The sequence below is a fragment of the Engraulis encrasicolus genome, chromosome 1, assembly GCF_034702125.1.
Source record: "Engraulis encrasicolus isolate BLACKSEA-1 chromosome 1, IST_EnEncr_1.0, whole genome shotgun sequence".
NCBI classification, from domain to species: domain Eukaryota; kingdom Metazoa; phylum Chordata; class Actinopteri; order Clupeiformes; family Engraulidae; genus Engraulis; species Engraulis encrasicolus.
Genome location: NC_085857.1, coordinates 53,908,046 through 53,922,362, shown reverse-complemented (window position 1 = coordinate 53,922,362; position 14,317 = coordinate 53,908,046). Strand labels below are relative to the sequence as shown.

The following is a 14,317-nucleotide window of genomic DNA, read 5'->3' as shown; positions in this document are numbered from 1 at the left end:
TTTAATCGGACTTAAGTTAAAATCGGAATAAACTTAAATTCTGTTCGGTAAGTGTTTACATGATATTTTTAGGGTGGAATTAAGTTTTAATCAGATTTAAAGTGAGTTAAATCGGACTTAAGTGTCTCATGTAAACGCAAGGATTGTCACAATTTGAAGTCATTACTGTGTAGATGATGCTCAAATAACAGAAATTAATGAGGGCAGTAATGGGTAAGGTAGGCTACCCTGAGCATGGCACAGTCCTGCCGCATTGCACCATCAGAGGGCCGCCCCCTTGCATGGGTGAGGCATAAATGCATTTTCGGTGTGTGCAGTGTTGTGTCACAATTACAATGGGAGTCAGAGTTTTCCAGGTGGGCTTTCACTTTCACTAACATTTTGGTTAAAAAAAAATGTGATATGCATAGAACAGCAAATACCTTGGAAGTACTCAACAACCCCCCTTCCCCCCATCTCCCAGGACAATGAATAGGAACATGAAACCAAAAAAAGAGAAGATAATTTATTGAAAACAACAATTGAAATAAAATAAGCTCTTAATCAGCTGATCAACAGTTTAACAGAGGGAAGCAACTTTGAAGGCTGATCATTTGGAGGCCAATGTGTTGGTGTCTTTGTGTAAACAAATGCAATAAACAATAAAACATTGACAGCAGTGGTTGCAAGTGGCCTTTTCTCTTCACCATGACAACTTTTCCATGGTATCACAGATATTCTTTACCAAATAGCGGTTTAAGGGTGTGTAAAGGCTTTATTAGCAGTGTACAGTGCTTTAAATGGTTAAATAGCTGTGTACAGTGCTCTAAAGGGTTAAATAGCCGTGTACAGGGCTCTAAATGGGTAAAATGGGTTAAATGTGTGTGTGTGTGGGGGGGGGGCTTTAGAGGGTTACATAACCATATATGGGGCTCTAAATTGTTAAATAGCAGTGTACGGGGCTCTCTGGCTTCGCTTGACCGAGTACAGAGCATGGATGATGTAGAGCAGGGTGGTCAGGAAGGCCAGGACCTGCAAACACACACACACACACACACACACACACACACACACACACACACACACACACACACACACACACACACACACACACACACACACACACACACACACACACGGCAAAATTAGTGGCTATACTTGTCTACTACAGTGAGTCCAATATGTATTTGATCCCTTGCTGATTTTGTTGGTTTGCCTACTAACCAAGACATGATCAGTCAATAAATCTTATGATAATATGTATTCTATTATGGAGAGACAGAATATCAAAAAGAAAATCCAGAAATTAACTGAAGAGAATATATATTAATTTATTTCCATTTCATCGAGCAAAATAAGTATTTGATCCCCTGCCAACTGATTACAGTTCCGGGCCCACAGACCAGATGGGCACTTCCGATCAACTTGCCATCTGAATTAAAGACACCTGTACATACTAACATGCATAAAAGACACATTGAATCAGCAGAATCAGTCCATAGTATGAGTGAATCAGTCACACTCCAACCTCACCAGCATGGGAAAGACCAAAGAGTGGTCAAATGATATCAGGGACACGATTTAAGACCTGAACAAAGATTAAATGGGCTTCAAAGCCACAAGAAAAAGACTGGGTATTAATGACCCAGTTGTTGATGCATTTCTTCCAAAATGTGAGGAATACAAAATGACTATCCATTAGCCTGTCTGGGGTTCTATGCAAGATTTGACCTTTGTAGGGATTTGATAATCATGAGAACAGAAAGAAATCACCCTAGAGCTGTATGGGATGAACTAGGCAATGATATCAAAGCTACTGGGACCAAAATCACTGAGAAAACTACTGGTAGCACTTAATGCCACAGAGGTTTAAAATCCTGTAGTGCACACATGGTACCTCTACTTCAGAAGGAACCTGCGCAATCCCACTTGAGCCAGTCGGACATCAGACTGGTTTAGGATATGATAAGGAGGTGCTGTAGTCAGATGAAAGCAAAATCAAGCTGTTTGGCATTATCACAATTCAATGTGTTTTGAGAAAGAGTACTGCTGTCTATGATCCCAAGGACACCCTCCTCACCATCATGCATGAAAGTGGTATCATTATGGTTTGAGGGTGTTTGTCTGGCCAAGGCACAGGACATCTTCACATCGTCAATGAATGGATGGAGGGAGACATGTAATGTGCAATCCTGAGTGCAAATGTCCGTCCCTCCACCACTACACTGAAGGGTGGGCCATTTTTGGATCTCCCAACATGACAATAATACACAACATACAGTCGAAGCAACAAAGGAGTGGCTCAATAAGAAGCATATTAAAGTCGTGAAGTGGCCTACACAGTCTCAAAATATTAACCCTATAGTAATTCTATGGAGAGAACTGAACCTCCCCTTTGCCAAGCTACAGCCACAAACTATTAATGTTTTAGAGATAATGTGCAAAGAAAAATGGGCAAAAATAGTTTCTACTATATGCACAAACATTGTCATTAACTAAAAGAAGCATCTAACCTCAGTGCTAGAAAACTAGGGCTTTGCCACAAAGCACTTTATCTTCTTTAACTAGAGGGGTCAAATACTTATTTGCCTAAATTAAATACAAATAAATTAAAATATATTATTTTAAGTTATTTTCTGGAATTTCTTGTTGATATTCTGTCTCTCCATGTTTGAATACATATTATCATAAATGTATAGACTGATCATGTCTTTATTAGTGGGCAAACGGGCAAAATCAGCAAGGGATCAAATACATATTGGACTCACTGTATCTAAAATCTCTCTGTCCGTCTGCCTGTATGTATGCACAGTACATCTGCCTGAGAGAGAGAGTGTGCGATTGTGTGTGTGTGTGTGCGTGTGTGTGTGTGTGTGTGCGTGCGTGCGTGTGTGTGTGTGTGTGTGTGTGTGTGTGTGTGTATGCGCATGTGTGTGTGTGTGTATGCGCATGTGTGTGTGTACCGTAGCAGCAAGGAAGTAGTGGTACAGCATGGCCACAACCCCGTGCCGATGCCCCGCCCACTTGATGTGCTTGTGGGCCGCCAGCGCATTGGTGATGATGGCCAGACACACACCTGCACTCAGGTAGGCCAGCGCAGCCAGCACATGGTACACAGCATCCTGTATGGAGAGAGAGAGAGAGAGAGAGAGAGAGAGATTTAGACTGGTACTCTGATGAAGACGCTTTTTCGAAACGTTAATGTAAATAAATAATAGAGAACTAAAAAGACATCTGTGTGGCACCTGATTTCCTTTTTACTAATGTCTGGTCCTATGCCTGTTGCACCGGATTGTCAGCACGGAGTATGTGTTTGCCTTGTTCTCCAAGAGATATTTAGACGTTGGTGATGACTGCCCGACACACCACTTGCTCAGGTGGACCAGCGCAGCAACAACAAGACAGGCATACATGTACATATAAACAATTGTACACATTCTGTCGCATTGCTTTGGGAATACTCATACTCTTTTCATACTTTCATGTAGCCAGCACAAGGTAGGCCTATACCACATCCTGCAGAGAGAGATGAGGGCAGAGCCGGTTTTATCAATAGGCAGACGAGGCTATTACCAAATCTGCCGTTTGTATGGGTCAGCGCCATAGTAAATAACAGCAAAACTACAGTGAGTCCAATATGTATTTGATCCTTTGCTGATTTTGCCAGTTTGCCCACTAATAAAGACATGATCAGTCTATAAATTTATGATAATATGTATTCAAACATGGAGAGACAGAATATCAAAAAGAAATTCCAGAAAATAACTTAAAATAATACATTTTAATTTATTTGTATTTAATTTAGGCAAATAAGTATTTGACCCCTCTAGCTAAAGAAGATAAAGTGCTTTGTGGCAAAGCCCTAGTTGTCTAGCACTGAGGTCAGATGCTTCTTTTAGTTGATGACAATGTTTGTGCATATAGTAGAAAAGATTTTTGCCCATTTTTCTTTGCAGATGATCTCTAAAACAGTAATAGTTTGTGGCTGTAGCTTGGCAAATGGGAGGTTCAGTTCCCTCCATAGAATTACTATAGGGTTAATACTTAAGACTGCCTATGCCACTTCATGACTTTAATATGCTTCTTCTTGAGCCACTCCTTTGTTGCTTTGATTGTATGTTGTGTATTATTGTCATGTTGGGAGATCCAAAAATGGCCCACCTTCAGTGTAGTGAAGGAGGAAAGGACGTTTGCACTCAGGATTGCACATTTCATGTCTCCTTCCATCCATTCGTTGACGATGTGAAGTTGTCCTGTGCATTGGCCATACAAGCATCCTCAAACCATGATGATACCACTTTCATGTATGATGGTGAGGAGGGTGTTCTTGGGATCATACGGAGCAGCTATCTTTCTCAAAACACATTGAATTGTTTTAATGGCAAAAAGCTTGATTTTGGTTTCATCTGACTACAGCACCTCCTTATCGTATCCTAAACCAGTCTGATGTTCGTTGGCAAACCTCAGGTGGGACTGCACAGGCTCCTTCTGAAGTAAAGGTACCATGTGTGCACTACAGGATTTTAAACCTCTGTGGCATTAAGTGCTACCAATAGTTTTCTCAGTGATTTTGGTCCCAGTAGCTTTGATATCATTGCCTAGTTCATCCCGTACAGGTCTAGGGTGCTTTCTTTCTGTTCTCATGATTATCAAATCCACAAAAGGTCAAATCTTGTATAGAACCCCAGACAGGCTGATGGATAGTCATTTTGTATTCCTCACATTTTGGAAGAAATGCATCAACAGTTGGGTCATTAATACTCAGTCTCTTTCTTGTGGCTTTGCACCATTTAATCTTTGTTCAGGTCTAAAATCTTGTCCCTGATATCATTTGACCGCTCTTTGGTCTTTCCCATGCTGGTGAGGTTGGAGTGTGACTGATTCACTCATACTATGGACTGATTCTGCTGATTCAATGTGTCTTTTATGCATGTTAGTATTGTAGGCGTTATTACCCCTAACGTTTAATTCATTTCCACTTATTTTACGAATGGCCACCATTTTGTAAAATACAGCCACCATTTTCTCTCTATACTGTACCTGGTTCGAATTACGTGGCTCAGCCCCGCCCCGTATGTATAAAACCCCTGGTACAGGTATGCTATCGCGCTCTTGCCCGCCCGACTTCCTCCATCAAGATGTGAGACGTGTCGAGACACGTCTCCTTAGAGGGACGTCTATTTTAGAAATTATTGAAACTGTAAGTTATCTTGGCCAGGTTAACACTACGTCGATATATTTCTTCCTTCAACCGGTTTTCGTTTGTATTGCATTTGACTTTTGCGGACACTGCTAGGAGAGCAGTGAGTCAGGACCCACGAGGAACCCACGCGCTATAGGATAACTTTTGTACGGACAATTGTTAATCTTTTTTTTACTAGCACCGAATTCAAGGACCTCGCCTAGAGTCGACGGAGACTCGGCTGAGCCTGATTGTCTGTCCCCCCCAAGAGAGTGGACAGCCGGTATAGTTACTACGCGTGGAGCGGACCTGCGTGCACCCCTTTTTCATTGGACCTTCGCAGGACGGCACCGCAAAGACAATCGGACTACACAACGAAATACCACCTTCCTTTTCCCCGTTCAACGAAGCAAGACTTCTGTGGACACATTGCAACCTCGTGCCCCGGAACGGCGCGTGGTATCGCTTGGCCCCACAGACAGAACCTGCGAGCTTGGAGAACAAAAGGACCTCGTGCGCACGAAGACGCACACACCCACCTCGCCCGAGAGATCAAAGGATCTCTCTCTCTCTTCCTACCAAGGATAACAGTAAGCACGCGAATTTGGGCAAAGATATTCAGTTAGAACTGTTACATAGCTTTGAGGAGTTGTGTTTAAATATCCACACTTGTAGAGTGTGATATATTTTATTTTGGGTTATTTTGTTCTATCTGTTCTTTCTTTCCTTTCTCTCTTTCTCCCCTCTCATCACCACAGATAGCCACACGCTATTCTTAGTTTACATTAGTTGCAATATTGCCATAGGCCATACTTGCACCCACATGTAAATTACCCACTCACAGAGATACACGTACCAGTGTTTTAACCCATAGAGCCACTGAATCGAGAACGTAAGCTATTGTCGGGAAAAGGCGCCAAGCGCTCCTTTTCCCTCCCCCCACACATACTGTAAAGCCTTTAGACAAAGGACAGTATTCTCTGATTAGCTTGAATTCTCATCTTGAAGATAGTTTCCCGCTTCATCAGCCGAAAGCTTAACGCCCCTCCTCGTATCTCATATTTCGGTCCTGCGCGACGAGCTGCGCAGAATCATTTGAACCATAGTTCATAGAACATACATCTCTCTCTCTATCTCCTCCCACCGCTCGGCACATGCGGTAACAGAAGTGCGCGGCTCACAGAGAGCGCGCGCCTCCCCCTTCTCTCTCTCTCGTTTTCTCTCTCGCATAGCGTACACACACACACACACACACACACACACACACACACACACACACACACACACACACACACACACACACACACATGCATAGCGCATCCCCTCATACCCCGTGTATATATTGTATATTTTACCTAAGTCCTTATGCCCTGCAAGTCACATTGGCTGTATCAGTGTTATGACCGGATGATGCTTTTACAATAAATGTACATTGTGGTGAACTGTGTTTGTCTTATTTGAACAATTTCTACGAAGTCAACCAGAAAAGAATTCACACAAAACCTTCAGATTATTTGTCAATAATGGTCATGATTTTATGAGACGGTCATGAACCGTGTTTTATGCAATCATTAGCCTAATTAGACAATTGACGATTCCATAAGTACACACCTGCACATTATTGATACCCAGCGTGAAGAGTTTAACACACTCTTCATGCATCATTTCTTATACTCCTATTCCTCACATATAGTAATAACACATTACATATTTGGAACTGTATAAGAATTGTATACTTATTAATGTAATTATAATTACATTACTGTACTTCCCTTACATTTAACGTCGTACCCATTAATTGTAGTTGACCCTACACATTTTGGTGCCCGTGTGTGAGGAAGAATAGTCCCCGTATCCATAAATGTAGTTTTACCTACATATTTTGGTGCCCCGTGTGAGGAAGAATATTCCTCACGTCCAATTAATGTGGGATTACCCCTACATATTTTGGTGCCCCGTGTGAGGACTGGTTTAATGACTTCTAGAACTTGTACAAATACAGATGAAATACTGTTTGCATTAGACAACTGCTAGGATATACATTCAGATGCGTATAGACAGTAGTCGACAGTGTGAGAACATACTAACTCCCCAGCAACGGTTAGTTAGTAAACCCCGAATTACTGTAATTAACAGTTTGATTATTTTGAATTGAATTTAAATTAATTAACAGATTAATTACCAGCATAATTAGTTATTCATTTTGTTGCCAACAAAATGGCACCCTCTAACTGTCTAGAAAGCGGTCAAAACCCGCAGCTTTCTGATCTCATCGCAGACCTTACCCAGGTCTCGTTGCATAACAGACTGAAGGTTCAAAATCTCAGTCAGGAACAATGCACGCTAGAAATTCAGAAAACGCTATTGCAAATCAATGCCCCAAAATCAACTGCCGATAGCCAAGAAGCAATAGGCATGTTAATTTTGCTCCAATCCCACGAGCTGAGATTGCAAATCAACCAGCTCCGCACTGAAGTGCATGACGTCATAGCTGACCGTGAGAAGGTAGCTAGAGAAGCCAATGAAATTAGAAATGATCTTAAGCACACGCAAGAAAGCTTTTCTAATCGCATGAGCATATTGGAGGCAGCCATAATAGGTAGTAAGAATGTTGTAGAACAGCAGCCCCTCCTCCCGTCTCGTGAGAATCCCGAGACAATACAGGTGACACACTTAGACCATTCCACGCAAGCCAGCGAGAAGGCCACCCAGGAAAAGAGTCCAGTGTATGAGGTAGACAGAAACGAGATTGTCCCCATAGTCACCCCACAGTCAGTCGCAGCCCGGGGAAGACCCCGCACACGCGATTGTCACAGCAGCTCAGAGACAGATTGCTCCGATGGGTCTCACACGCGTAACGCAGAGACGACCCGCGTAGCTAGACTCCGTGTTCTTGATATACTAGCACAAGATGTTGAGAAGTTTGACCCTTACGGTACAAACAGACACGTGAGTGACTATTTCAGAGAAATAGAACGATGTTTCCAAGACATACCAGACGCAACGTCATATGAGAAAGTTAAACTAATTTGGAAAACATCCGGCCCCAGAGTGCGCAAGGATTTGGATTCACTTTCCCCAGACATAGCTGATAGCTATCCCAAATTACGCGCATGGATGATAGGAGAGTACGAGCGCCCTCGAGACTACCCGTCTGCGGTGCTCAATGCTTTGAGGGTCAGACATCAGAGGTCTGAACCCCCTCGCGCATATTTCAGTCGGTTACACACAGCCTACTTTGAGGGTAGGGCAACACCAGGCTTAGAAGAAGATGCGCATTTTCAATCACTCTTCTTACACAATCTCCATGGTAGCATTCGTACAGAGGTTAAAGTCACGTGTAGGCGCAAACGCCACACGATGCTTGAAATGCGCCGGCTCGCACAGCTGGTTTGGGAGGCCGCTACGCCTGCAGACAGGTCTCAGCCATGCGCTCTCAACCCATGCCATCAGCCCACGGCACAGCCCCGGCTGACGAGCTTCGAAGCGGCCCATAAAGGGGGGCCAGACAGAGATGGCCCTAAGCAACACTTGACTAACCCACAGCAAAACGAATGGCACCACCAGCAGAACATTATAGCGAGAGGGGGACAGCCCCCTTATCAGCATGACAGCCACATTACGCACAACACACGTAGGCGTAAACGAAACAGAAGGCGCAACCGCCAACCTGTTCATAATCCGGACCAGTGGACCAACCACGGCTCCCAGGAGTCCGACTCCCGTTCTGCACAGTCATGGCGCGATGCGAGTGAGCACGACTCGTCAGATGGATCTGATCAAAGCTCTAGCGAGCCAGAGTCACACACTCCGCGTCACCGTCGCCAGCGGCGACAGAGTTGGGTCCAGCACGACTCATCCCTGTCCCATAGCGCGACAGACTAACAGACTAACATCAGACATCAGTCTCACAGACTAAATTTGCATACTTCGCCAAAGCCATAAATATGCATCATAAGTCTTAGTCACAGTTAACCTACTAACCAACACTGTACATTCCATCACACTATGCAAGATTGTTATATGCGATCCCATTTTACGCACGCATGCTTTAGACAGTGCATAGGCAAGCATACCCTTCAGGGCCCGAAGGACAGCGCAGCGCCAACCTGACTAACAGTAGCGTTATGGTAAACCAGCACGAAAGTACCATTAGTAAAATGCACTCACATTAATATATCTAGTTGTAGTTTTGGCAATGTTACATTTGTTTGTTATTCACACACTGGTAAGATGGAGCTCTCCATCTCTCCAACCTCACTCCACAGTGTATCCACATACACGCCTCATGCCACGGCATGCTTCACAACAACAACACAACTGACACTGACCACATGGCTATGTGATTGACAGCTGCAGACGTCAAAAGCTCCGCCATCCTTAGTGTCCACGAAGATTAGGCTAGCTGACACATGGTTCCACCATTCCCCTTCACCATGCCTTTTCTTCACTTTCTTCTCTTTCTTCTCTTCTCTTTTATTATTTTTCATGATTTTGTTTGTTTGAATTTAGATTCTAGACAGATAAAATCTATTGCCCAAAGTGCTATGCCCATTCTCAGCCCAGAGTGCTACTGCATGGACTATTCATATGCCCATCACATGAACTTTTCCAAAGGACACTCCACAGGAACCGTCCTTGGACCTCACAGCATCATGGACATAGCGCGCTCCAGCGCACAGTGGAATTACCATATGGACAAACATTGGATTACCACTTTTGGACAAATGAACTTAAACAGGAGTAAAGTGCCATGTGCCTATCAAAGAGACACTGCAATCTCCCTTCGATAGCCAAAAGGGGGAGCTGTAGGCGTTATTACCCCTAACGTTTAATTCATTTCCACTTATTTTACGAATGGCCACCATTTTGTAAAATACAGCCACCATTTTCTCTCTATACTGTACCTGGTTCGAATTACGTGGCTCAGCCCCGCCCCGTATGTATAAAACCCCTGGTACAGGTATGCTATCACCCCTCTTCCCCGCCCGACTTTCCTCCATCAAGATGTGAGACGTGTCGAGACACGTCTCCTAAGAGGGACGTCTATTTTAGAAATTATTGAAACTGTAAGTTATCTTGGCCAGGTTAACACTACGTCGATATATTTCTTCCTTCAACCGGTTTTCGTTTGTATTGCATTTGACTTTTGCGGACACTGCTAGGAGAGCAGTGAGTCAGGACCCACGAGGAACCCACGCGCTATAGGATAACTTTTGTACGGACAATTGTTAATCTTTTTTTTACTAGCACCGAATTCAAGGACCTCGCCTAGAGTCGACGGAGACTCGGCTGAGCCTGATTGTCTGTCCCCCCCAAGAGAGTGGACAGCCGGTATAGTTACTACGCGTGGAGCGGACCTGCGTGCACCCCTTTTTCATTGGACCTTCGCAGGACGGCACCGCAAAGACAATCGGACTACACAACGAAATACCACCTTCCTTTTCCCCGTTCAACGAAGCAAGACTTCTGTGGACACATTGCAACCTCGTGCCCCGGAACGGCGCGTGGTATCGCTTGGCCCCACAGACAGAACCTGCGAGCTTGGAGAACAAAAGGACCTCGTGCGCACGAAGACGCACACACCCACCTCGCCCGAGAGATCAAAGGATCTCTCTCTCTCTCTTCCTACCAAGGATAACAGTAAGCACGCGAATTTGGGCAAAGATATTCAGTTAGAACTGTTACATAGCTTTGAGGAGTTGTGTTTAAATATCCACACTTGTAGAGTGTGATATATTTTATTTTGGGTTATTTTGTTCTATCTGTTCTTTCTTTCCTTTCTCTCTTTCTCCCCTCTCATCACCACAGATAGCCACACGCTATTCTTAGTTTACATTAGTTGCAATATTGCCATAGGCCATACTTGCACCCACATGTAAATTATCCACTCACAGAGATACACGTACCCGTGTTTTAACCCATCGAGTTATCGAGTCGAGAACGTAAGCTATTGTCGGGAAAAGGCGCCAAGCGCTCCTTTTCCCCTCCCCCCCACACATACTGTAAAGCCTTTAGACAAAGGACAGTATTCTCTGATTAGCTTGAATTCTCATCTTGAAGATAGTTTCCCGCTTCATCAGCCGAAAGCTTAACGCCCCTCCTCGTATCTCATATTTCGGTCCTGCGCGACGAGCTGCGCAGAATCATTTGAACCATAGTTCATAGAACATACATCTCTCTCTCTATCTCCTCCCACCGCTCGGCACATGCGGTAACAGAAGTGCGCGGCTCACAGAGAGCGCGCGCCTCCCCCTTCTCTCTCTCTCGTTTTCTCTCTCGCATAGCGTACACACACACACACACACACACACACACACACACACACACACACACATGCATAGCGCATCCCCTCATACCCCGTGTATATATTGTATATTTTACCTAAGTCCTTATGCCCTGCAAGTCACATTGGCTGTATCAGTGTTATGACCGGATGATGCTTTTACAATAAATGTACATTGTGGTGAACTGTGTTTGTCTTATTTGAACAATTTCTACGAAGTCAACCAGAAAAGAATTCACACAAAACCTTCAGATTATTTGTCAATAATGGTCATGATTTTATGAGACGGTCATGAACCGTGTTTTATGCAATCATTAATTAGACAATTGACGATTCCATAAGTACACACCTACACATTATTGATACCCAGCGTGAAGAGTTTAACACACTCTTCATGCATCATTTCTTATACTCCTATTCCTCACATATAGTAATAACACATTACATATTTGGAACTGTATAAGAATTGTATACTTATTAATGTAATTATAATTACATTACTGTACTTCCCTTACATTTAACGTCGTACCCATTAATTGTAGTTGACCCTACACATTTTGGTGCCCGTGTGTGAGGAAGAATAGTCCCCGTATCCATAAATGTAGTTTTACCTACATATTTTGGTGCCCTTGCGTGAGGAAGAATATTCCTCACGTCCAATAAATGTGGGATTACCCCTACATATGTACAGGTGTCTTTAATTCAGATGACAAGTTGATCGGAAGTGCCCATCTGATCTGTGGGCCTGGAACTGTTATCAGTTGGCAGGGGATCAAATACTTATTTTGCTCGATGAAATGGAAATAAATTCATATATTCTCTTAAGTTAATTTCTGGATTTTCTTTTTGATATTCTGTCTCTCCATATTAGAATACATATTATCATAATATTTATTGACTGATCATGTCTTTGTTAGTAGGCAAACCAACAAAACCAGCAAGGGATCAAATACATATTGGACTCACTGTATATGATGAATCCAGGTAAATTGGACCACTTTTTTTGCATATTATATAAGAGAATGGCCCAAGTGAAGTGGCCCAATTTACCTGAATTCACCTGAACACAGTCACACATCGATGACCATCCAGAGAGAGAAACACACACACACACACACACACACACACACACACACACACACACACACACACACACACACACACACACACCACACACACCACACACACCACACACACCACACACACACACACACACACACACACACACACACGACACACGTACCGCTATGAGCCAGAGGCGGCTGGTGTTGCAGCCGCAGCAGAAGAGGAGCAGCCAGAGGGTGGAGAGCAGGGAGCAGGAGGTGGAGACCGCCAGGGCCCAGGCCAACAGGGGAGCCTTCAGGGCACCAGGAGACACCAGCAGCATCCACACCACACTGCCACACACCTGGAGAAAGAGGGGGAGAGAGAGAGAAATAGAGAGAGATTTAAAACTTTATACTGCATCAGTAAGAAAACTAGGGCCCAGACCAACAGCGTAGGTTTCACCAGCACCAGCAACATCCACCATCCACACCACACTGCCACACACCTGGAGAAAGAGCAATGGTGCAAGGGAATTCAAGTCAAGTCAGCTTTTATTGTCAGTTTCTTCATATGCACAGGTCATACAAGGAAATTGAAATTACGTTTTCTCTCTATACCATGAAGGACATAGACATACACAGGACTGACATTTACAGACTGACATCAAGTGCAAGACAGGACAAGTAACAGTGATTGTCCAATACCAGTGAAGTGATGAAGTAATAAATAATACTGAGCATTTAACATTGGTGATTGACAGTGATGGACCAGTGGTTACAATACAATAAGTGATTGAGAACGGTCTACTATTCTGTAAAACTAGCTCTCTGGCTGCACCTCCACACACCTGGAGGGGGAGAGTGAGAGAGAGAGACAGAGGAATAGAGGGAAAGAGAAATAGAGAGAGATGTAATGCTGTATACAGGGCTGCTGACAGCTTTCGCTGGGCCCAGGACAAAGTCATCTGAAAGGGCCCTCCAGTCCAATAGAATGGCTCCCAGGGCCTGTGACAACGGTCCCCTTTGTCCCCCTGTCGGCACAGGGGCATTCAGGGAGCATGGCGACTCCAGCATGCGACACAATGCCACGCAAAGGATTATTATCCAAACTAAAGGTTAAACGTCAATGTGTACGGCATGTTCCTGAATGGTTATGTGAAATACAACCAGCAGACCTGAACAAAAATACTAACTCAAAATCATATACACACAATACACTGTATGCACACAAGGATGTTAAAAAAGCCACACACACACACATATTTTGGTGCCCTTGCGTGAGGAAGAATATTCCTCACGTCCAATCAATGTGGGATTACCCCTACAGTATGTACAGGTGTCTTTAATTCAGATGACAAGTTGATCGGAAGTGCCCATCTGGTCTGTGGGCCCGGAACTGTAATCAGTTGGCAGGGGATCAAATAGGCCTACTTATTTTGCTCGATGAAATGGAAATAAATTAATATATATTCTCTTAAGTTAATTTCTGGATTTTCTTTTTGATATTCTGTCTCTCCATATTAGAATACATATTATCATAACATTTATTGACTGATCATGTCTTTGTTAGTAGGCAAACCAACAAAATCAGCAAGGGATCAAATACATATTGGACTCACTGTATATGATGAATCCAGGTAAATTGGGCCACTTTTTTTGCATATTATATAAGAGAATGGCCCAATTTACCTGAATGCACCTGAACACAGTCACACATCGATGACCAGCCAGAGGGAGGAATACACACACACACACACACACACACACACACACACACACACACACACACACACACACACACACACACACACACACACACACACA

The 14,317-nt window shown here is 43.7% G+C and overlaps 1 protein-coding gene across 1 annotated transcript in view; it reads right to left on the bottom strand.

Annotated features, from left to right (window-relative positions):
• Positions 1 to 910: 910 nt before the first annotated feature.
• The window catches only part of LOC134454925 (myelin and lymphocyte protein-like), a 14,228-nt gene continuing 821 nt past the window's right edge, over positions 911 to 14,317 (bottom strand). Inside the window, exons 2-4 of the mRNA XM_063206017.1 lie at positions 12,691 to 12,855; positions 2,943 to 3,101; positions 911 to 1,011 (exon numbers count right to left, since the gene is read on the bottom strand). Of these exons, the coding sequence (XP_063062087.1) occupies positions 922 to 1,011; positions 2,943 to 3,101; positions 12,691 to 12,855 (414 nt within the window). The 3' untranslated portion in view covers positions 911 to 921. The remainder of the gene's footprint in view (positions 1,012 to 2,942; positions 3,102 to 12,690; positions 12,856 to 14,317) is intronic.